At 38.1% G+C, this 24604-nt stretch overlaps 1 protein-coding gene across 2 annotated transcripts; it reads left to right on the forward strand.

Moving 5' to 3' along the window:
* Positions 1-10589: 10589 nt before the first annotated feature.
* Positions 10590-14728, forward strand: LOC104453395 (5'-methylthioadenosine nucleosidase). Of its 2 annotated transcripts, XM_010067935.3 has the most exons (8): positions 10590-10883; positions 11009-11072; positions 11672-11763; positions 11908-12014; positions 12371-12445; positions 12894-12968; positions 14031-14123; positions 14457-14728. In XM_010067935.3, the coding sequence occupies exons 1-8, from the start codon at positions 10790-10792 to the stop codon at positions 14652-14654; spliced, it is 798 nt and encodes a 265-aa protein (XP_010066237.2). In that variant the 5' UTR covers positions 10590-10789; the 3' UTR covers positions 14655-14728. The 2 variants fall into 2 exon arrangements, with proteins under 2 accessions (XP_010066237.2, XP_039172889.1); XM_039316955.1 differs by lacking the exons at positions 10590-10883; positions 11009-11072 and adding an exon at positions 11353-11492.
* The last annotated feature ends 9876 nt before the right edge of the window (positions 14729-24604 follow it).

Here is a 24604-nt window from a genome sequence, read left to right on the forward strand (position 1 = left end):
AGCCAAACACACCCATTGAGTATTCAATAGAGATGTATCCTCTTTTTTCTTTTCTTTTTTCCCTCTATTTTTCTATTTGCTTTTTTTTTTCTTTCTTTCCTTTTCTCCTTCTGCCACCTCGAACCTAGGCCACATCATAATAGCTTGTGCCACCATTGTCACCACCACTCCATCTATTGCCACCCTTGCTAATGGAACCCGACACCCTCTATACCACAAATTTTGTGGCCATAAAGGTTGCAAACTCCAATTATTCTCTCTCCAGACAATAGATCACACTTGCTAAAATAGGATACTGATTATTATGCTCACATGGAGGTTGATAGTCTCATGCAACATTTATGTTTGGCAAGGCCGGTGACCTCCATCTACCTATAGGTCTTTTCCTCCATCTATGCCTAGATTGAGGGGGAGGGGAGGGATAATTTTCTTGGATAATGTGGGTGAATTGGGGCCCTCAACTTGTTGCTTTTACGTCAATCATCTAAGAGGAGAGGATTTCCCCCTTTAACTTTAGAGGATCTCAATTCTTTTTTCTTTAAAAAAAATAGAAACTACAAATGTTCTATGGGCGCGTGCAATTCATTTTGAAAACATCCCCACAAAAGAGTTTCATTTACCATGGCATAAACTTGGTATAAAATGCTAATGACAAACTAGAGGTTGGATTTGAAGCACTTCTTTTAATCGAGTATAGTTTCAATTAAAGTTGTAATTTGGGCATAGATTCTGAACTTTGCAATTAGAAGTATCCGGATATTGACCCGAAATAAGTCTGTCTTGTACAAGATTACATAGAAGTGGTGGAGAAAAAGTTAGATTGCATACACAGAAAAGAATAAAAAGAAACGGAGAGATCGAAATAATATATTCTTTTGGGCGCGGAAATAGATTACAATTATAGATGCTGAAGCTCTATCGTTCTTCTCGTCTTTTATTCTATTAAATATTATTTTCTTATCATGCGAGCATTAAAATATTTAAGCACGAAATTGCCTCTTGTAGTCATTTTTCGCTTTTTCCAATAAGCTCTATGGTGACATTTTAAACCGCATATGAAACTTCTGGGTATTGCCATCGCGTCGATTTCGACGCACGTACTGAGTGTTTGGATGATTTTAACTCTTGGTTGGGGGCTTTTACCATTATGTGTCCGTTTTGATTTCTTTACTCGTTAGGAAACACTTAAAAGTTCAAATACATAGATATTAACATTTAATCATTTAAATCTTTACCATGCCTCTTCCGATCTTTGTTGTGTATATATAACTGTGAGATTCCATATGACAACTATGGTTGAACTTTGATCTAATTTTACGTGTGGAAATATTTAATGAGAGAGACATATAAGAAGTCTAAAAGATCTAAATTTATGACCTCATTTCTGATTCTACGCGATATTTTGTGAATCACCGTCGATTGTTTTAAAGTTTTAAATTATTAAATAAATACGTTTTTCAATATGTATATATTTCGATAATGACATGAAAAGCTATTAACATCACTAGAAAGATCATTTATTATAAAACTCAACGAAACTTTGAATTAAAAAGAAAAAAAAAACTAATGAACGGCATACACTCTCGTAAAACTTGAATTTCACCGTCGAAACTCTTTTTTTTTTTTTTTTAATTTAAAAAAACTAGGATAAACTAAGTATGTAGGAGGACGCCTAGGATGAGCTGGATTTGTGATATTCTATCATTTCATCTATGACGAAGAACATACCATTCTCTCACAATAATTTGACTCCACGATGAAATATCTTTAGTCCAAAGACATTTTTCAGTTTTTATTAAATGAGACAAGTTCTGCGACGATTCCATGCAATAAATATTATAGGTAGACAAGAGAGTGACAACTTCACTTCATACAGAACTGAGTGTACACAAACTATGCTGGAATTTGAAGAAAAAGTCTGAGAACATAATCACTTCAAGCAAAACCAAACAAATACAAACTATGTCATAATTTTATCGACGATAAAGCATGGGAATGTAAATATGAATGCTGAAATTTACATGAGCGCGAGGTTGCTTTGGTTCTTTATGCATTTCGCATATAATGCATAATCATGAATTGATTTGATGAGATTTTGTGAAAATCTGTTGATTTGAAAAAATATTTTTTTTGTTCTAGATGATTTTGCTATGATCCAATATTTTAGTCTGTGCTTTCCTAATTTCTTTTTTTCAAGTATATAATTGTTCATAAGAATATCCGACTTTAAATCCGTAGTTTACCAAACAATAGATTCGTAGAACATGAGAATATTTGACTTTAAATTCGTACTTCCCCAAATAGTATATAGGACATGAAGAAATCTCTGAATTTCTTATTTTATTCTATCTTGTTTAGAAATCTGAATCACTAAAGATCCAATTCCCTCGTGATATTTTCTGCCCCATAATAAGTCTGAGGCGATCTCTCACCACGTGGCAGTTATGACTCAAAGAAGCGATACATGATGTCAACTGCTTGGCTAGTCATTCTACTTGTCACCTTTGTATGGAAAAATTTGGGAAAAAAAGAACAATTTTATATGAGCTTTACAACCTCGGTACCCCCTCCTTGGATAATCTACCGAATTTTTATTCATGCCTCAGGCTTGGAATTTTACAACCTCAGGTTTGCAAAAGCACCCTTGGAGGACCCATTATTCATCAACAATTAAAGGACCAAATGTATCCTCCTAAAGTCCAAGAATTTCATCAGAACGTTCATTGCTTGTTCAACCAAGTCTTGGGGTGTTGTCTCTTCTTTCAAACCTTTCATCATGATGTCCCTATCAAGTGTAACTTCTATCAAAACCATGCTCATGGAAGCGATCCTCAACTACTAGTATACCTCAAAGTATATGTCAAGGCATTGTTGGCGTGCGCATCATATCCAATCAGTTCGATAAGTATGGGCACGTGCCTAACAGAGTCGTCAAGTATGTAACCAGATTGCAATTTGGGACAATTGTAATAGAAGAAAAAACCGTTAAAAAGAATCACAGAATAAAAACTTGTGATCAAGACACAGACCGAGTTAAGAGAATGCAATATGTTAATAGTGAACCACAACAGCAAAAAAAACCCCAAAAAAGAATTAAGGCTTGTCGCGAGGCTTATTCGCATGGACTCTTTCAACCTTATTGAATTCAACTTATTTTTCTTTTTCCATTCATTCATAATTACTTTAGAGTCATCACTAATCTATTCACTGGGCCAATCATTAAGCCAGTAAAGGATGGGAGATCGCTTTATCTTTGCGAACTCTCCTTCACTTGATTTTGTTAGATTAAACTAATACCCATGAATTGGTACCTTTTTCCTTTGTAAGGAAAACATTTATGTACGTGATATTTTAATTTTAATCCTATTATACAAATCTATATGACAATGCATAGGTGCACAAACACCAAAATGAAATACTCGATGTGGATAAATAATAAATTCTTAGATAAGGAAACCGTGCAAGTCCAAAAAAATTTGGCCCGAGCTACAGTTAATAAAATTAATACAAAGTATCATTATAACGCCCAGAGATTGGACTCCTCTTGAGTATATGTATGAATATGTCTAAATCTAGGAATGATATGTGATGCGCCTTTTTTTTTAAAATATATATTTGGATTTTCTTATCATCTTTTTGATAAAAGATTTCTCAAAAAAGGCGGGCCAAGTTCGACCCCATACTCTTCGCAAGTTAGGAGAGTCTCGACTTTCACTTCTCCTTTACAATTTTTTCTTTCTTTTTATGAAGATAACGCCTAAAATATTCAAGCGATATGATAAAAGACAAATGTCAACTCACACATGCACCGGATTCCTCTGCTCTCCCTACCTTCACGTCTCCCTGGATGTCTTCTCCTTCTACCCCCCTTCTCCTTCTACCTCCAAGCCCCAACCCCACCCTACACTAGGGTGTAAATGGTTCGGTCTATTTCGATTTTTTGGGAAAATTGATTTGAACCAAGCTGATAAGAAAATTTATTGAACCAAACCAAATCCAATCCGAATCGAAACCAAACCAAATCGAAATCACAGTTCAGTTCGATTATTCGATTTTTACTTTTGTATTTTTTTTTTAAATACACCCCTTTTTATAAATCTTTTTATTTTTTTAAATCAATTTTTAATTATTTTTTTTTTTTTTTTTTTCTTGTTGTCCTTTTCTTTCTTTTTCTTTTTACTTCTTCTTCTTCTTCATTGGCTGGTCGCCAGTGCGGTCGGCGACCAGCCAATGAAGAAGAAGAAGAAAAAGAAAAAAAGAAATCAAAACAATGATTTTTTTTTAAAATGAATAAAAAAAGAATTTGTTTTTATATTTTATAAGTTTGATTCAATTATTAAACCGACGAAAACCGAATCTGTTAAAAAAATTTCGGTTTTTAATGAGAACCCAACCGAACTGAAAAAAAAAATCAAATTTTTTTATTCGGTTCGGCTCGGTTTTGACACCCCTAACGTGCGCCCCACCTCGGAGGCTCCTTCTCTCTTCCCTTGGGGGGATTTCACCCTGCACCGGGATGTGTTCACTTCTCAATCTCTGCCATTCCCTTTCAATCCCGGAAATCACTTCTTTCTTTCTCTGTCAAGCCCACCCACCTCCCTCCACCCTCAATCTCTCACTCTCGCTGATCTCCGTCTTTTTCTTTGGACGGCTTTGACCACTTTTCTCGGTTAAATCTAAGACCGTCAAATAGAGGATTAAATCGAGTTTTGGTTGCATCGAAAGTAATGCGACCCAATTTAACCTATTTAACTGAATTTTGACTCGTTTATATGCAATACAAATTCGGTAACCCATAACCCAATTGAAATCAACCCATTCAATTTATATGCAATATAAAGTTAGTGACTCATACCCGACCTAACCTGTATCCAACTCATATTAGTAAAATACATATTTAAAACAAAAATTTTTATGCTATGCTATGTAAAGAATAAGATTTTTAGTAGTTTTGTAAGATTCCAAATTGGATTTCCCACTTATTTGCGACTTTTTCTTTATTGCAAATTTTTCGAGTTGTACAATGAAGTATCTTACATCACTTAGAATTAATAAGTATATAAATATTGACACGTAAAATCATATACTAATTTTCACGGTTTTCTAAAGCTTGAAAGATCATAAATATTTTACTATATTTCAATTTTGAATAAAAAAAATCACAAATAGAAGATAAAACTAGAACATAAGGGCATGCATGATAATTATTCTGTTATAGAAATCAACTTTTGGCTAGAAATTTTTTGTTTTTTTTATTTCTATTCCTCAATCAAGTTTCGAGTAAAAATACGTATTTGATAACATTATAAAATTTCTATTTTTGAAATAGAAATTTATTTGATAACAATATAAAATTTCTCCATCCCAAGTGGTGGGGAGGCATCCAACATTTGGTGGTCGACGGTCGATCAGCAATGGGTGACTAACGGCAAGCGGGCAACATCCCACATTTGATGGCCGACGGCTGGCAAGAGGCAGGTGGTGGGAGGCAAGTGGGTAGCATTCGACGATCAATGGCAGGAGGTAGGTGAGCGATGTCCGACAACCTACCGCCGGTAGTGGGAGGGACAATAGCCAATGACCAGAAATTGATGATCGATGTCTAGTGTCCAAAAGCGGGCGATCAACAATGGGTGTCTGGTATCCCACAGGTGGCAGGTGCACGGCGGGCAGCGATGAGAGTGAACGATGAGAAAAGTTTTTATTTCTTACTTTTTGTTCTAAAAATAGAAAAGCTAAAAGTTTTAACTTTTGATTTCTCGTCCAAATCTATTTATGGAGTATAAATATATCATAGAAATAGAACAATAAAATTATGTTACCAAATAGATTTATGTTTCAAGTTTATTTCAGGGAATAGAAAAATTTTAAAAAAATAGAAAAATAGAATACTTATCATGTGCGCCCTAAATTTGACCCACCCAAAAACCTTCAACCTAAACTTGAAGGCAAGTGAAAAGGGATTGCAAGTGCATTGGGTTTAGACCACTTATTGAACTTTATATATTAAACCTATATCAACCCATTTAACAAAATTTAGCTAACTTATATATGATTCAACTCATCATATACGGTTTAGCAAATGGGTTTTCATCCCATTTTGACACCTCTAATCAAAATTTAACAATCTCCGAACAAAAAAAAACAATCAATCTCTCTTTTAACTCTCAATCTCTGGCTGATTTCCCTCTTTCTTTCTCAATGGCTTTGACCACTTGCCTTCCTTAAAATGATCTAAGATGGTAAGCAATCATGCCAATTCCCTGCCATTTAGGTCAAAGAAAGATTGAATCCGGAGAGAGAGAGAGGGGGGGAAAGCCCAAGCTTTTAGGCCCATTTTCAAAATAATTCGTTAATCCATAACTCAAATGTTTGAATAAAAATCTTATCCAAATTTGATGAAAAAACATTTGTATCAGCTCACACTAGGGGTGTGTAACTAAAACGATTCTACCCAAGAACTTAATCAGTATGCCCGAAAATACAAGTTTGGGAATCGGTCCAGGAATAGGTTCCAAGTTTTGGGAACAAGTTCCAAGTGAATATCCACATAAGAGTCAGACTAGACCACTGTGTTTTGGAACTAGTTTTGAAATCAATTCTATAAGCTAAAAAGCCAAAACTTAATTTCTTTTTCCCCTAAATTCTACCCTTAATGCTCATTTTCCCTTGAATTTATATGGATGAATGGGGAATTGAGTTTTATAATTTATGTTATATGTTTGAGCTTTTTATCATTTATAATTATAAGTGACTATGTATTCATCTTATGGATTGTTGTTTTTCGCATATTGAAATTTCTGTTGTTCATTTTTTACTTTAAATTATTTTGTTACTCATAACCTTCTATGATTTTGTTGTAAAAAAAAAAATAAATAAATAAAAGGAACAAAAAAAATAAAATAGGTTCTTGAGTAGACTGTGGAACAAGACTGGAAAAACATGATAGGTTTGAGAATTGGTTCCAAGCAAATATAGTAAATTCTAGGGTCCAAAAATTAGGAAAAAGTTATAACAGGATAAATTCCATATTGTAGCTCTAGAACCTACCTGGTTTAGAACTGATCACTCCTGGCTCAAAATTTAAGTGAAACCAGCCTAAAGAATCCTACAAATTGCAGAACCTTGACCACTGGATCGGGGGACCGCCACAATGATTTCTCACTATGAACGACGAGTAGATATGCCTTTGCAGTTGTCGGGCAGCGACGCTGGGGCCATCGTCAAGTGAAGAAATCTGCGCATATCTTCTCGTTCGTACTTCGCAATGGTAGAGAGGATATTGAGAAAAACAGAGGGGGGATGAAATCCGATACCTGAATGTCGTCCTTCTAAATGAGAAACGTGACTGGTTGGTGCGGGAATACTAGTGCTAGGTTTTTCACTGATATTTTGTTTGGCAAAGCAGGGAGAGAATAGATTCTTCCCACTATTATAATGTTGCTTGACACAAGCACACAAAAAATTTCCACATTGCAAAAAAGAGTCGAAAAGTTCCATTTTTTTTATTTTTTTATTTTGGAGTATGAAAGTCAAATTTTTTTTATTTGGATAAAGAATAAATGCAACATGCTTCAAATTTGATTTAGCTAAGTAATAAGGAAAGGAAAATTAAATAAAAAATAAATTATATTTTTTCACTAAACAATTTACTATAATAAATATTTAAGTTAGAGAATAAACTATGCCACATAAAAAAGTCAACCATATAAAGTAATAAAAGGACTGATGCAAACATGCAAGAGATACATGGTTTTCATATAAGACTTCTTTATTGTCATGCTGTCCTATCCCCTTTGTTTCCATTGCTAAATGTAAATTTAGAGAGTAATTGATAACAATTTGAAAAACCAAAAGAAATTGCTATTCAAAAATCAGTTTCCTATATGCAGATATTTTATTTTATTTCCTGCTTTAAAATTCCACTTTTCTAAAATGTAAACTTATATCATTCAAGTAATTCACTTGACTAAGAAGAGACATGACAAATCACAGATCCACATAATGTAAGATCCTTACATTAAAAAAAGAGCGAAGGCTTCATTATAACTAATTTCATTCAAGCAAATTAATTTGTTGTTTGATTTTAAGTTGCACATATAGAGTGAAATTTTTACGCTCAAAATTAATACAATTTTCCTTTTAGGCTTAATTTGTTTAAAAAAAATGAATAATTTAAAAATCTTTTTTTCTAAAAAGATCGTTTATAAAAATAAACAAACAAAAAATATATTTATTATCCAAACAGTTCACATTTCATAGGATTGTTTGTGAGAAAGCAAGGATAAAAAAACAGGTAATAAAAAAATGTTTTACTCGGTTCTGTTAATTAATAGTACAATCAATATATCAGGGGATTACGGAATAATAGAGTTTGAATAGTTGAATCCCCAAAAATGTTTTTAGATATTATTTATTCTAATGCGAGTAGACATGACAGGTGCTTCAGATGGCATAATGTACAAATTACTAAAAATAAATAATTACGAAACGTCTCATATGCTATACACGTACAAAATGTTGACGCGTGGTTGGTAGAAGTGGCGACAAACCCGGATCAAGGCACTCACAAAGGGCTTATGACACTTTTCCATTATTCTTTCTCATAATATTAGGCAGCAAAATAATGGTGAAATGTCACCTTTTGTCCCCTACATTTGTATAAAAATCATAACCGTCCATCTAGGCTTTTTTTTCCCCCTTATTCTGAACAGTCTCAGTAATTTTTAAAATGTGTGACCATTAGTCCTTTCATTGTATTTTTTTTTTCGTCAAATGATTTTTGCGGATGTGGACAACCAGATTGCATGTGTCCCGCCACATCAACCAACACAAAATGAGAGAGAGAAAGAGAGAGAGAATCATGGCGCTAGAGCCCCCTTTGAGCTTCATCGAGTTTAGCTATATCTGCTCAAGTTTTGTCAAGACTGGCCATGGCCCATGGTATCAAGTTTCGTTCAATTCGACCATGGGGTCATATGGCAGCTGAAACTTTCTCCAACCATGGCTACTCGAGCTTGTTCCAAGTCGTGACCTTGGTCATTCAAGTTTTGTCAAACTCAGCTAGTGCGGCTAGTGGTTGTTCATGTTCACGGCCATGGAGTACGAGCTTTGGTGAATTTGGTCATGATTGTTAGAGCTTTGTCTAGTTTGAACATGATTGCGTGAGCTTCATCAGGCTTGCGGCTATGGTGGTTCGAGCTTCGACAAGCTTGGCCATGGCGACTGGAGCTCCATTGAGCGCTGAGCCATGACCGCCCTAGCTTCATCAAGCTTGACTATCGTGACTCACGGCCATGCCAATGTTGAGCTCGGGCATGGCCGCTTGAAGTTCTGTATTGGGGGCGGGGGATTAGATTTTGCGTGTCTTCATTTGGATTATGTGGGGTAGGGGTGTGCATGGTCTGAGCGGGCGGTTCCCAACCTAGAACCGGAAACCGCCCGCTAAGGACCGGTTCCGAAAATTGGAACCGGGATCTATCTCGTTTGTTGCGTGGATCCGCCCGAGAACCTGGACTGTCGGTTCGGTCCAGTTCCCGGGTGAATCCATGGAACCGATCTTGACGTGAAATAATTTTGGTTTTCAACATATAACGATTACGTGACATCAAAGCAAGCCAAAGAAAGAAAAACCAAATTTAAGTACATGGAGATGCGGACGACGGGAAAAGTAAACGCAACGAAATGATGATAGGATTAGGAGCCGAAGACGAAGGGAGTGAGATGAGATATATGATTTCTTTTAGTAATTTTTTTTTAATATTAAAAAGGTTCCTATCCGATCCGGGTGGGCGGGCGGGCGGATCCGCCCATGGAACCGGGAACCAGACCGGTATCCACCGGTTCCCATAAATTGAAATCGGGAATCGGACCGGTTCCCTCAAGAACCGCCGGTTCCGGCGGTTCCGGTCCTGGTTCCGGGTATTTTGCACACCCCTAATGTGGGGTTTAAGTTGAAGGAAAAGACGGTGACGACATACCAACGTGGAGATTTGAGAGACGTCAACAGAGATAAAAAAAAAAAAAAAATCAGGTCAACAATGTTAAATCATATCCGCTGTTTTCTAACCATATTAAAACCGAGTCATCAATTTTTCATGAAAAATTATATAAATATCTTATGAATTTGGCTCAATATATAATGTCATTAATAATTTTTTAATTTATTTAATATGATTCAAAAATTTTCAGTACATATTCAAGTTGATCTAAGGATTTTTTGTACATATTTAATATAATCTCTAAACTATATGAATAAGTTAAGTATCATTCTATTATTAATTTAAGTTTATGGACAACATCAAAGTATAAAAAAATTAGAGATCAATAAATTAAAAAATTCAGAGATGGCATGCTGAGGGATAACGTTATACAAATTAAAAACTTAAGGGCGGTGAGGGCGGTGTCGTGTATTAAATCAAAATTATGGATCCATTTGATTTTTGATTTTTTTAATTTTTATCGATTCAGGAAGGTATGATGGAGGGTGACACATCTTAAAAAGTGATAGTACGGACAGATTTGGAAAAAGAAAAAAAAGATCCTTTTCTTACAAAACTAATTGATGACATTTACCCAGAATAACACCTAACCTCGGTCGATCAATAATAGTGTTTCTCTCTCTCTCTCTCTCCTCTGTAAAAACTTTACCTCCCGACAGAGACAGAACAATCCTGTTCCATCTCGTGCGATTCCTCGCACGTTCCCTCCTTCCCTCCTCCTTCTTCCTCGGACAGTCGTCGTAGGCGCGCCCCACTGATCCGCCAACGCGACGAGGCGAAATCCCCAGATGGCTCCTCACGGCGACGGATCGGGCGCTGCGGAGGAAGCCGCGGCCGGCGGAGCCGAGAAGCGTCCTGTTTCGACCATCGTCATCTTGATCGGTACCTTATTGATTTTCCCTTTTCCGTTTCCGCCTCGTGGAATCCTTTCGTGTTGTTGTTGGGTAATTCATAACGCGTGTTTTCTTGGGTGTTTTTTGCTTGGTTGATTTTTTTGGGGTGCGTAGCTATGCAAGCTGAAGCGCTTCCAGTGGTCGACAGGTTTCAGCTCGTCGAGGATCAGGACTCCTTGTGAGTTTGCGCTTATTTAGTCTGCTTTTTCTTGATCAATAGTGGAGTAGGAGCTCAGGAGTTGTGCTGTTACTGTCAAGTGCTTTTTAAGGTTACGGAGAATATTGGTTTTTTGTTTTTGTCGCTTATGTGTTCGACCATTTGCAACTCTGGGTTTGAGGTCGTTTAACGCTACCTATTTATTTGGGCCTGATTTATGGTTAAGACTGAGAAGCGAAGCATCTCAAGGGAATTAGAATAGAGAACACCCCCCAAAAAAAAAAAAAAAAAAAACACAGAGAGAAAAGGGAGATTTATGGTTAAGACTGAGAAGCAAAGCACCTCGAGGCAATTAGAATCTGACCCAAAAAAAAGGGAATTAGAAGATGGAAAAGGCAAAACCTTTTGTGGGCATTGGGATGATCGGAAACTAGCCTGCAAGTATATGTTCTTTTTATCTCTTTGCTTGGGGTAATATGGTATAGGCAATCCTTGATTCTTTCAAGAGATTGATGTTAGATCTTTTAAGTTTCTGAATTCTCAAATTCTCTCTATTTAGGCATTACTTTCTTGCTTGATATTTTGCATTAAGTTTGATGTGTCAATCTGATACGCTACAGGTTCCCTAAGGGTGTCCCTTGGGTTCGTTACCATGGTACTTACAAAGACCTGAACATAAATTTGATCTCGCCAGGAAAAGATCCTTCATCTGGTATGTAGTTTATCTGTGTTCCTCAAAACGAAAATATTTTACTTGCAAAAAGTAATTTGGACTCGAGGGACTTTTGCTTGGTAATAATTGCTTATTGCTTATAGTATATACCATTATGTATTTGATACATTGTAATGCTGACAGGGGTCGATAGTATTGGCACAATTTCTGCATCCTTGGTGACTTATGCTTCTATTCAGGCATTGAAGCCTGACCTAATAATAAATGCCGGTACCGCTGGTGGCTTCAAGGTCTTTTTCTTTTTCTTTTTCTTTTTTTGGCTTTGAAGGAGTTGTAATTATATATATATTTTTTTATGATCGTATCATCCTATTCATATTAGTCCAAAGTGAATGTGTCCACAATTCATTGGTATTGATACAGTCCAGCCAAAATATGTTTTCATTTATTTGGCTTTCCCCTCTGTACCTATTTAGACATCTTGGTGTTGGAACTTGGAAGGATGCCACTAAGAATTTAAATGTATAGCATGCATCAATTCCAATTTAGACTTAAATTTTCTCTTTCTGAACTTTTCCTCAGCTCAAAGTTTACATTTCCAATAGCATGCGGCATACTAATTTGTGTTTATTCCCATTTGCCACAGGCTAAAGGAGCAAGCATCAGCGACGTGTTTCTGGCATCTGAGGTTGCTTTCCATGATAGAAGAATACCAATCCCAGTAAGTCATTTTTCATTATACTGGCGTCATTTGGTTGTTAAAATACTTATTTGGATATCATTTTCTACCACTTGACATAAACTAGATGGGATCTTTTTCAAAGTTTGGCAGGTGCTGACAAAACGATGACAGTTGTGTGACAGCGCATAGCATTAGGTTGCTTATCAATGTTTCTTGCCCCGAACAGCATAGTGTCTTTAAGTATGTGGTTGATCCTAATGTCAGAAAGACAAGCGTGAGCTGTTTATTCAGTCTTGTCTGCCTTACGTGCCTTACCTCTTGTTTCCAGATCTTTTTGCTCAGTAATGAAAATTTTCTCGTGTGTATACATTCCCTTTCTTTCTTGGTGCTAGGTCCATGAACATTCATGCTGATGCTGCTACTAGCTTTTTTCTTGGTCAAAAACATATAGTTGAAGCTGCTTTTGTGCCTCCAATGTCTTCTGCAGGTTTTTGATCTGTATGGAGTTGGGTTGCGACCGGCATTTTCAACACCAAATCTTGTAAAAGAGCTCAACTTGAAGGTAATTCCATGCCTTGATTGACAGAGTTCTCTTGATTAAAACCTCAGAACTGTTTACTTGGTGAATGCATTTTTCTTTTCTTAAGTGAGTTTGTCTGGACTTTTGGAATCACAAAAGGAAATGGCCCAGTTGACTGGGATGGCCAAGACATAAAAAGTTTATGTTGTGAATGCTATTTTTTCCAAGATAACCTGCGGTTAGTTAAGGTCAACCTTTGACAAAGTAAGCTTTGCCAATGTTACATTTTTGTTCTCTTTCAATGAAAAGAACCTCTCACACTTCTAGGATATTATAAGACAGGTTACAGTATTGTTCAAGAAGCTCAGACAAGTGGTCTAACTGAACTGTAGTTCTCTGTTAATGTTGGTCAGAGGTTGACTGAGGAAGAGGAAAATGTCAAGTTGATATAGTTATGGGAATTCTTCTTGAGGAACATTTTTTTTTTTCCGGCTGTTTTCCCAGGGTCCTGCTGCTTAATTTTTGCAAAAGTATCTTGTTACTGTTTATTGGAATATTGTCTAGACACATGCGTCACCTACTTGATGCTCCCTGGGCCTGTGGTTATATGATTAGTAGTTTTGCTGATGGGGGCTTCTACAATACTTATAGCAAGTCCCTCAGGATGGGTTTGTTAGCAAAACAAGATTTTCTTCAGCCATATCCTTACTTTCTGGTGGGCCTAGAGGCTGCTTTCCCTACCAGGGCATTTCTATTTCTGCATGGATGCTTAACGTGGCATTTTTCTTGTTAGACTAGATAATATCCTTTTATGAATGTGAATTTAACTTTTTGGATTCTTCTATCTTCAAATGCTATCTGGCTAATTTAGAGCTATTCGTAAACTTACTCTTTTCTCAAATGTAGAATATGGTAACTCCTGCCTCTCTTTCCTTTGCCAAGCAGTATGCAACCGTTAAGGTCATCTAGTTTCTGTGCTGAATAATGCATTTGACTTTTGAAAGGAACTTGGATCAGATAGAGTGCACGTATATGGTCTTATCTCTGTTTCTAGTGGGTTATATCAGAGTAGAGTCAGCTTCATTAATTTTATGCGTCTTTCAGGTTGGTAAGCTGTCAACTGGAGACTCTCTGGACATGTCCCAACAAGATGAAGCAACAATCTTTGCAAATGATGCGACAATCAAAGATATGGAGGTATTCTTTTATTTCCTTTTTTTCCGTCTACTCATGAATGGATGACCTTACTAGCTAGGTGTTGCTACCAACTCCGGTTGTAAAACTTATGTATCAATTAAACAGGTGCTGTTAATTTCTGACATATAGCATGGCAGATGTCTTATAGTTGACCATTTTGGTTTTGGTTTTTGATTATATTATGTCATTTTATAAAGAAGATTTTGCTGTTGTGTACCCGTAAGTCGTCATTAACATCGCATCAGAATCCTTTATTTATTTATTTATTTATCTGTTAATTTCTTGTATGCCTGGCATCTTGCTAACAGATTTTGACAACACTTGAAAATGTAGGGTGCAGCTATTGCTTACGTAGCCGATATCTTGAAAGTTCCTGCAATATTCGTAAAAGCAGTGACCGACATTGTGGACGGTGACAAACCGACTGCGGAGGAATTCTTGCAAAATTTGGCAACGGTTACCGCTGCCCTCGATCAGACTGTCTGTCAAGTTGTCGAATTCATGAATGGGAAGTGCCTTTCTGACCTCTGAGGCATTAATCGATGTAGAACTTATCGATTTGTGTGGAGATGACATAAATGCGTGCTTGTTAGAATTCAGCTTCACACAGCTGTTCAAGTTGAGCGATTGAGGATAGTGTCCTACGACCCTCAGACACGTTCACCGACCCTTTGGACTCCACAGGCTCCGGGGGCGCCGAGTCCACCACAGCATCATTAGGATGGTTAGCTGTACCATCACCAAAAGCGGCATCGACTACCACCGCGTGGACCTCAAAACCCTGGAGGGGATCAACTCTGTATCCATTGAGCTCGCGGCAAAACCACGTCCTAAATCAATGAGGTACCCTCTAAGATAGGCCATCATCGATCCAGACGGTAGTCACTAACTTATAGACCCTTCAAGGTTAACCAAAATGAATCGGTGGGGGCCGTAGGATAGTCGCAACAACTCCGTAACCCTTCAAGGTTAACCAAAAGAAGTGAGGCTCATCTATGACAAGGTGAGACCACGTCTCAGCAAGTCTACTCCCCTAAACTCCGACTAGGAAGGAAATATGTCTAGCCACACAATTAGACAACCACAGAGACTTACCTTGTCTCAGATCCTCCCTATAGATCAGCACAATTCATATACACAACCATAAGCGGTAATTAAGCTCAATCAATTAGAACGCCATCACTTTCATCTCGATAAACACCCGATTATATAAAGGCCAAATCGTTATAAAACGTTTCATTTTGTGTAACACAATTTTGTCTCATAATCTGATGTGTTAATTTCACTCAACATGCGTTCCAGTTGTTAATTCCGGCCACACACGGGCACAGTCTACTTGACGTTCGGCGATCTTCTGGCGTAACTAGGCATCGTCTCCCTCCATCAAACACAGTAATGTCACTACGTCGATGGCATTCCACAAAAGGAGTATCGATCTAGCCTCTATTGCAACTGGCATTCGTTGACAGGGACATCCCATATAGGGATACATCCAGCCGACTCATTTCGGGGACGGGTTCTCTTAACCAATACACGATTATTCAATCTCGGCTAAGGACACCGTGCATTGCACTTAAATGCCTTGATTAAAATAATAAATTTGACATATTTTCTTCATATTAAAAATACACGGTAAAATAATCGTGTGTGGGTACACAATCAATTTAAATCAGAAAAATTGATACCTTTCTTTTTAAAATCCCATTGTTTGATATAGTCATTAAAACCATTTTTGGTGTCAAAACCTAACACTCGAGATTTTCTAATTAAATAATAAGATTTCACAATTTTGGAATAAATAACCAAAATTCCAATCACCACTCAATTTGTACAATATAACACTCAATTGCATAAACTAAGTATACCACTACAATCAACATGAAATTTCGGTCACTGGCTATCCCGATATAATTTTCGAAAAATATTAAATAATTAAATAAATACCAAAATTAATTAAATACCATAAATACTCACTTAGGCCAGAAACGATAATCTAACCACCTAAACGGGTCTAGAAAATTTCTAAACCTATCTAGATAAATAGCACGACCTCTTTAGCCCCTAATCCATCCGTTCTAACCACCTAACATATACAATTGAATAATTAAATTACTAATCTACATTAACTAACCATATAATCCCTAATTAGCATAAACTAATTATCCATTAAACGTCATTAAATCCATAAGCAGGGTTTAGCAAGTAAACTCACCGGTTTTGCGGGCCGATGAGTTCACGGCGACAGCGATGAGGAGGCGAGCAATAAACAAGACTGTGGCGACACCAACGGAGGTCCGAACGGGCCTTGAAATAAGCCTAGAAGCTCTCAGCTTGTTGAGGGTTTGGCCTCCGCTTACTGCTGAAGGAGGCGGTTTGGCTGGACTACGTTGGCTGGAAACAAATCAGGCGGGTGGTAGCAGCTACAACAAGCTACGGCGGCTGGACAACAGCCAGGGGAGCTGCGACGATGGCTTGAGGGCATCGGAACAGTTGCTGGGCTCGCAGGGACGCGAGCTGGAGGCGAAATGAGCGGCGGACGAGCGCGGGTTGGCATGCGACTTGTGGTGGCAACGATGACTCTCGGATGGCAATAGGGGGTGGTCAACGGCATGGGGGTTTCTCTGGTTCTCTAAGCTCTAAAAATCCACAACAATGGAGAAAATGAGGAGCAAGGAGGAAGAAGGAGTGAGTTGCTAAATAGGGGGTCCTAATTGCCTAAAAATCTTCACAAATATCCCATTTGTGCTCATTGCTTGCCCCCACCACTCTTGGCTATCATCCTCGGCCATTTTTCTCACAAATCTTCCCCAATAAGCCTTGGTAGAAGTTGAAATGTTGCATCCCCTTTGGGCCTACGAATTTTGTACCATTTCCATTAAATTTTGATTCAATTTCTCTTCAATTGAGTTCAATTGAAGTCCCAAAAATTCAGCCAAGGTGTCCTCGTTCCTCTTATGATTTTTCCTCGTCAATTGAACCAATTTGACGACAAAAATACGACAAAAAATGGCCCTCTAATTTTCCCGGTCCAAACTAACCTTACTTTGATTTTTCGCCGAATCTCGGGTTTGCAGAAAAATCTTCGGATGATGAGTCGACGTTCCTAAAATGAATTGTGACATGATAGAATTTTCAATTTCTGAAATCAGGTTTAAATTCGCAGTTAATTTCAACTAGACGCGATTTTAGCGTGACCTAACCTACTTGGTAGCTTTCAGGAATTTTTAGTGCAATTAACTCGTGATCGATTATTTTCGAGCCATATTGTACATTTTCAACTTATTAGCAACTCTTGGTTGTTGTGAAAATCTCGAGATTTTAAATACAGGCACATGGTACAGAAATGATAGAAAAATCGGTCAAGTGCTGTTCGACGATAATTTTGCATTTTTGTGGAATCACCCACTCTCTAATCACATACCTCAATCGAACCGACATATCTCCTATCTCTAATCAATTTTGACGGTGCCATAATGACCATTGTAGATTAGCACGGTCGAGCAGTCGATTCCTAGTCGAATTCTCAAATCTATTGCGTTTAGATTCCTTAACGGCTACATCTAATAAGACTAGTTATCTTGTGAGTGGCCAATTCAGAGAAAAGAACTATAGGCGCGTTGATGAAAAGCCCAACTTATTTAATTGAAAACAAAACTTGAAAATCAAGCTGTCATAGAAATTGTGCTTCTTTAAAGGCTATATTTTTTTTGTGGTAGTTAATTGGTGTTTGCTATGTTCATGCTCAACTTTTTATGCTTGTCCCATGGGAAAGTTGAGTCTCCCGTGTGTCTTGAAAATATTCTTTTTTACATTTGTGGAGTAATCAAATGGATAAGAATAACCCATCGGTGAGTAGCTGAGTTAGTTTGGCTTTGGTGCTTCATCGCAGAGGTCGCAAGATCAAAACTCCGCAGCTGCTAAGACGTCTTAAGTGGGGGGGGGGATGGTAGTGGGGTTGGTCCGAGGTATATTGTGCACTGTACGGGCCATGGGTTGCCGATTAGCGTAAGCGAAAAATGGGCCCGGCAGATCTTGGGCATAAAAACAAAAAAAAGGATAAGAATAATCTTCCAAATTACAAGAGGGGGTCTTCACTTTCAAGCCTAACTTAAGTGCATTCTTTGCGTTTTGTGTATATCATGAATGAACTATAGTCCGTTTCTTTTGCATTTGTGTATATCTAGCAATAATTGTAGATTGATTTCGTGAGATTCTATGAATTATGTTGATTTGAAAAAGATATTGTTTTGGATGATTTTGCTATTATATAACTTGTTAGTTTATACTCGCTGAATTTTGTTTTTTTTTTTTTTTTTTTTGCCTCATTAGAAATGGAACATGATGATATAGAGGAATTTTTTTAGTATTCTAATATTAGAGGAAATGAATCTACAAATGCTTCTTTTGTGTATGATGTAGATGATTGTGGTGTTCACTACTGCGAAAAGGCCCTACCATAATCATATATTCAAGGATTGCACATTTCCTGGAAGACAAGCTCATTTAGATCATCTTGACTGCCTCATTAACAGCAATGACTTGAATTGTGTGGAACAACTTAGAATGGATAGATATACATTTACTCTACTATGTGAGTTGGCACGTATAATTAGTGGGTTAAAAGAAGATGGACTTGTGACTATAGAAGAACAAATGACAATGTTCCTATATATGCTTGCCCATCATGTGAAAAATCATGTCATCAAGTTCAAATTTATGAGGTATGAGACAATAAGTTGGTATTTTAACTTAGTTTTAAGTGTAGTAATAAAAATGCATGGTGTGCTTATTGTCTCACTTGAACTAGTTCTAGAGAAATGTATTGACGAGGGATAAAAATGGTTTAAGGTATGTTTGCTATGCTATTACACGGATTAATTTAATACCTTAAAGATAAGGCTATTTCATTAATTTCATGTTGTGCTCCAGGGTTATCTTAGGAGCATTTTATGGCATATACATTAGGATATGTGCTCCAAAGGTTGATAAACCTAGGTATTGAAATAGAAAGAGTGAGATAGCAACAAATGTGTTAGGAGTTTGCTCATGTGACATAAGATTCGTTTATGTTTTACCAAGATGGGAAGGCTTGGTAGTGGATTCTAGAGTGCTTTGAGATGCTTTAGTTAAAACTAATGGTCTAAAGATTTATATTGGTAAGATAAGCCTTTATCAATGTGTTGCACTCTTTGTCATATAGGTTTGGATGATTCTAAGACAATTAATGATGTTATCATTTGCTATTAGGTAATTATATCCTGTAGATGTTGGATACACAAATGATGAGGGCTTTCTTGTTCCTTATAGGCTTTGATTCCGAAAGATGATGTTATTTCTCCTTCCATATAAGAGCACGGGCGGCAAATACCATCTATCTGAGATGGCTGACCATCCACCGTAGATTCTCTTTCTAAGGACCATTTCGCCAACTCAAATTACATTTAGAAGCCCGAAAGAGGCCAATCTACCCGAAAAAAGCAACCAAAGTATAAGTGGTCGATTGAATCTGGCCTACTTGAAGCGAAAGGCACGAAACATCCCGGATCCTCCCATACGACGAAGCAATACCTAGGTTGGTAATCTATTCCGAGTGATCAACCATAGATGGAGGTCCGATAACGCGGGAAGAGTGGAGCTCCGGACAAATCGAGACCCGGTTAACCAAGGAGCCTCTAGCTCGAAGCATAGTCCATGCGAAGCAATAGAGAACCGACCGAAGAGTGGCCAAGCCACACCGGACGGTCATCTGGTTGATTGAGGCCGGGAGAGGATCAACCCAAGTATGGATAAATGTGTGACTACATTAGACGGGATAGACAGGGCAATAATACCCGTAGCAACGAAGCATTCCGAGGATACGAGCAATATATGTCACGATCCGAGAATAACTTGTTGAATGGGCCACGAGGGTGCCGGGTATCAAACCGAAAGAAGTCAATAACCCATTACCAATGTTCCGGGCAAAATACCTCAATCAATTCACGCAAAGCCAAAGAGTTTCTTCCAAGACCAAGAACAAACGGTCGGCCTAGGCGCAATCCGAAATTCTTGTGTTTTAAGAAGACTTGAATGTATCCATTTGGTCCGGAGCGATTCCTTATCGAGAAAAGCAGCCATATATGCTTAGTCATGGCAGCAATATTACTAACTCGAAGTGAGCGAATACCTAGTCCTCCTTCCGCTTTAGGAAGACAGACTTCTTCCCAACAAACTCTAGCAACACTAGATCCAAGGTTCGGGCCACGCCAAAGAAATTGGCGGAAGATGACATCCTTGAGGTGAAGGTCGAAAAGAAATTGAAGAACTTGAAGGGTTTTTTGACGCGAGCTAGGAACAAGGAGAAGGGACTAAGCTGACTACAAAGGACAAACATAGGCGTAGAGATGATCGGAACCAACTCAAAGAAGGGGCAAAAGAAAGTTGGCTTCCGAATAGGAGAATCGACACCTGTGAAGAAAGTCCTTCCGAGCTGCATTAGTAAGAACTCGTCTATCTTTCTTTGCCTTCGATTAGGACCGGGACGAAGTAGACCAAGTAAACCTGTTACCCACAAAGCGGAGATCATCTAGACCATATTGGATGAGGCAATCTCCGAAGTCTTCAAAGGATCCGTGGTGGATCTATCAAAGCATATCGAATGGCATTGAAGTCACCGGCAACAATCCGAGGATGTCCAGGACAAATGGAACTAGTGGAGATCGAGATCATTCCAAAGCGGTCTTCTCGGGACAAAAGAATGCTCCGCATAGACTACCGAAAGATTAAAAGCAACACCGAGAAATAAAACACTCCAACCGGCCATGAATGGCTAGCGAAACAAGCCGAGATGCAAAAAGAAGCGGCCAAGGGTTCCAACCCACCCAAATACGACCACGATGGAATAAGAGTAATTTGTAGACCAAGACCACCCGGGGAAGAAGAGATGCCGAAACATGGGAATGGGCAACGGGGATATTTTAGTCTCCAAAATACCAATACGAGCGAGAGGCGGTTAGTCCTCACAAAATTCCTAATCTCGGCTTGTTTGAGGGCTTGTCCAAGACCCATAATATTCCAAACACCAAGAAACATAGGAATGAGATAAAAAGGATTACCTTCTCTTGCCACCTCGTTTCCTTGCCGAGTGTGGCATAAGCCGGGCCGCGGGAATACTCGCCTCAGATTCGGAGCGGAGGATTTCTTTTGACGAACGAGGCCTCCCGATTGATCTTCGAAGGGGGGAATTTATTGCGTTCCTCCCGGTATGGGACGAGGGCACCTTACATGGTGATCTGATTCACCGTCATCGGAGCCGATATCTTCATGATTTTCATCCGAAGGTGCGGACTTATTCGAGACAGGGGAACCCGTCTTTGCATCACAAAGAAATGGAATCGGGTCAATAGAGGTGGCGGGGGAGGATCAAAGGAAGGATGATGATCCTCCTGCCTGGTTAACTGCCTATGAAGGGCAATTGAAGTATGAGGCATCGGATCTCCAATTGAACGGGGGAATTGGATGATTCGGGGCCGGATCATACATCGAGCCAACATTTGCGGGCACCGGGTGTGCTTATTACGTTTACCACGCACTTCACGCCATTCGTTTGGACGAGGGACAGGTGCCTTCGGGAGGCGAGGGACCGAGGTTTAGAAGGACCCGAGGAATGGGGACATCTATGGCCAAATGAAGAGCGAGGTTGGACAAAGTGTCGGGATCCACTCATATTGACTCATCGATCTAAGCTCACCCTTCATCATAAACTCTATAACTTCGGGAAAGAGTTAGACGTATCAACTTCTATACATACTCGAGCAAAAGCTACCATTGTCATCTGTTCTGTTCGATTATCAACAAATAAGGGCTTACCAATACCACTTGCTAGAAAACTAATGCCAGCAGCAGACCATAGAGCCACAAGGACGTTCCTGAGTCGAATCCAGATGGGGACAGTATTATGAGTTGATTTCTTGAGCTCTAACATAGGGTGCCATTGTTGTAGGATCAAGGGGATTTTGGCTACTGTAATCGGGACTCCATCCAAGACTTTCCTCCTGAATTCACTATCCGGAATGTGAAAGAAGTAAAAACCAAGGTCAGCAGCAATGACTTCGACCAAGTGATGGCCCAAGGCATTCTTGAGGGCGTCCTCTATGAGGTGGAAGGGTAAGCGCTTCCCAATGTAGTAACCAACCAGACATTCCTCCCATTTCGGGTGAAGCATTCTTAAAGCTAGAAATAAACCATAGCCTTTGTAGAAAGATTTCCTTCACGTTTTGGAAATGGCTCTACTGGGCGCCTTATTACAATGAGCTAGATGCATTTCCTATCCTTTCAATTTAGGTGTCAACCTTTTATCCAATTAGAATGCTCAAGGGCTCGATCTTCCATACCTCGGATCGCCATTCGGAGACGGCGAACTCGGGTCGCTTATTACGATTATACAAAATCAGAAGACAAGATCTTGAGGAATGTTGTCTCCAAGAGTGGGTGCATTTGGCAGAAATGGGAGACTGATTGAAGAGCTCCAATCAAGACATAGTTAGATGAAGTTGCTAACACCATTGAAGCTGTTGAAACAATTGATGTGGTTGAGCCATCAAATCATTGGATGACAATGAGGCAAAATTTGGCAGTACAAATATTTAACGAGTGGAATGCAAGTTGAAAACATGGAGGAGTTGTATGATTTGATATTATTTTAAAAAATCATGTGTTTCCCATCGTTGCAAAACTTGTGTTGTAATATGTTTTTATTTTTCCATTTCTATTAGACATGTGTAATATGGTCCTGGTTTTTCATTATTGAGACATTTTTTCCATTGCTAGTGTTTGATTTATGGCTTCATCATTTTAAATTGTTAGTACTATGTTGTTTATATCATTATATTTTCTCTACTGCACTATTCTTTATCAATCAAACTCAAGGTAGGGGAACAAAAAAAGAACAACATGTACGGAAATAGATGAAGAAAATGCACTTATAGATGGTCTCGAAAAACTAGTTGCACAAGGAATGAAAGTTGAAAACGGCTTCAAGAGTGGTTACATGATTATATTATAGAAGTGGTTTGAAGAAAAGTTCCCTAGTTCCGACATCAAGGGTAATCCTCACATAGAGCCGAAGATGGAAAATCTTGAAAAAGTTATGCAATCAGATATATGATTTGAAGGATCAAAGTGGCTTTGGATGGGATCATGAAAAGCATCGTATTGATATTCATTCAGAGGATTGTTGGCAAAAATATTATAAGGTTTGTGTCACTCCTTCTCATTTTTCTTCTTTACTACTTGTTTCTTTTTTAACAAAGCAATATATTTTCATTGAAGGTCTATCCAAGAGCTGCTTCTTTGAGAGGGAAGTCTTTCCCTCAATATGATTGACCAGCAACCATATTTGGAAAAGACCATGCCAAGGAAAATCTCAATGAAGACCTTTTAGAAGCTCATGTGGCTGTAGATCATGAAGAAGGTGAAAATCATGATGATGTGGCAACTAATGGCGTTAATCAAAATTTACCGCCACAATCATTCCTCAAACACACAATTTTCTTGATTTTTGAAGAAGAAAAATGGTTAAAGCAAGTGATAAATGGGCTGTTAGGTAAGTGAAATTGCATGAACCTTTGGCTCATTCTTGGAAAAAGCTAACGAGAGGATAGAGATGATTGCTAGCCTCATGAGACATGTTAAGGATTTGGATAATGACAAGCAAAAAATCAATGAAGAGCTTTTTCAAATATCTCTAGGTAATATGGATAGAATAAAATTATATAGAAAACTTGTGAAGGATCCTGAGAATATTCATATTTTTTTGGGATTTCAAGGAGACGACACGAAGGCATTTGTGAATATCTTCTTCAAGAGATGAGAGAAGAGTGAGTGATGATTTGGAGCAGTGAGCCACAATGGATTTGAAATATCGAACAATGTTCTTTTTGCTATTTATTGAAATCATTTGTTTTTTGAAGGTGTTATTTCTCGTGTAATCTCTCTGTAGTCATACTAAGTCTTGTTCAAGACTTCAGGTACATGAAACATCTTGAACTTGGGGATGTGTTACTTTTCTTATGCTGAAGTTTGACTCGGATGGTGGTCAAATTCAATTCAATAGCGTATTATTCCTTGATATGTTTGTTGATGGAATGCTCTAGTGATGCTTCTGCTGCTTTTAGAATAGACTTTTCGTCCCCAAAATCTTAATTTCAAATCTCATGACTATAGTCCAACTTTCTGTTGTTTTTCCTTGTGCAGCTTACTACGAACATTACATATATGAGTGTTATACTAAATGTGTACGATATTGCTAGATGTTACGAGTTTGAATTTGGACTCACTTGTAATTCGTTCGATTATTATGTTTCGCTGTCCCCTTTGACGAATTAACAGATGATTTCAACTTTTTACCCTTTTTTGCTCTCTAAGCATCTAATCTGACCTCATTTTTTGAGCTTAACACTGTTTGATCCTTCTCAAATTTTCCAGCGAAAACGGCCTCCAAG

Source organism: Eucalyptus grandis, chromosome 7 (genome assembly GCF_016545825.1).
Source record: "Eucalyptus grandis isolate ANBG69807.140 chromosome 7, ASM1654582v1, whole genome shotgun sequence".
Classification (NCBI taxonomy): domain Eukaryota; kingdom Viridiplantae; phylum Streptophyta; class Magnoliopsida; order Myrtales; family Myrtaceae; genus Eucalyptus; species Eucalyptus grandis.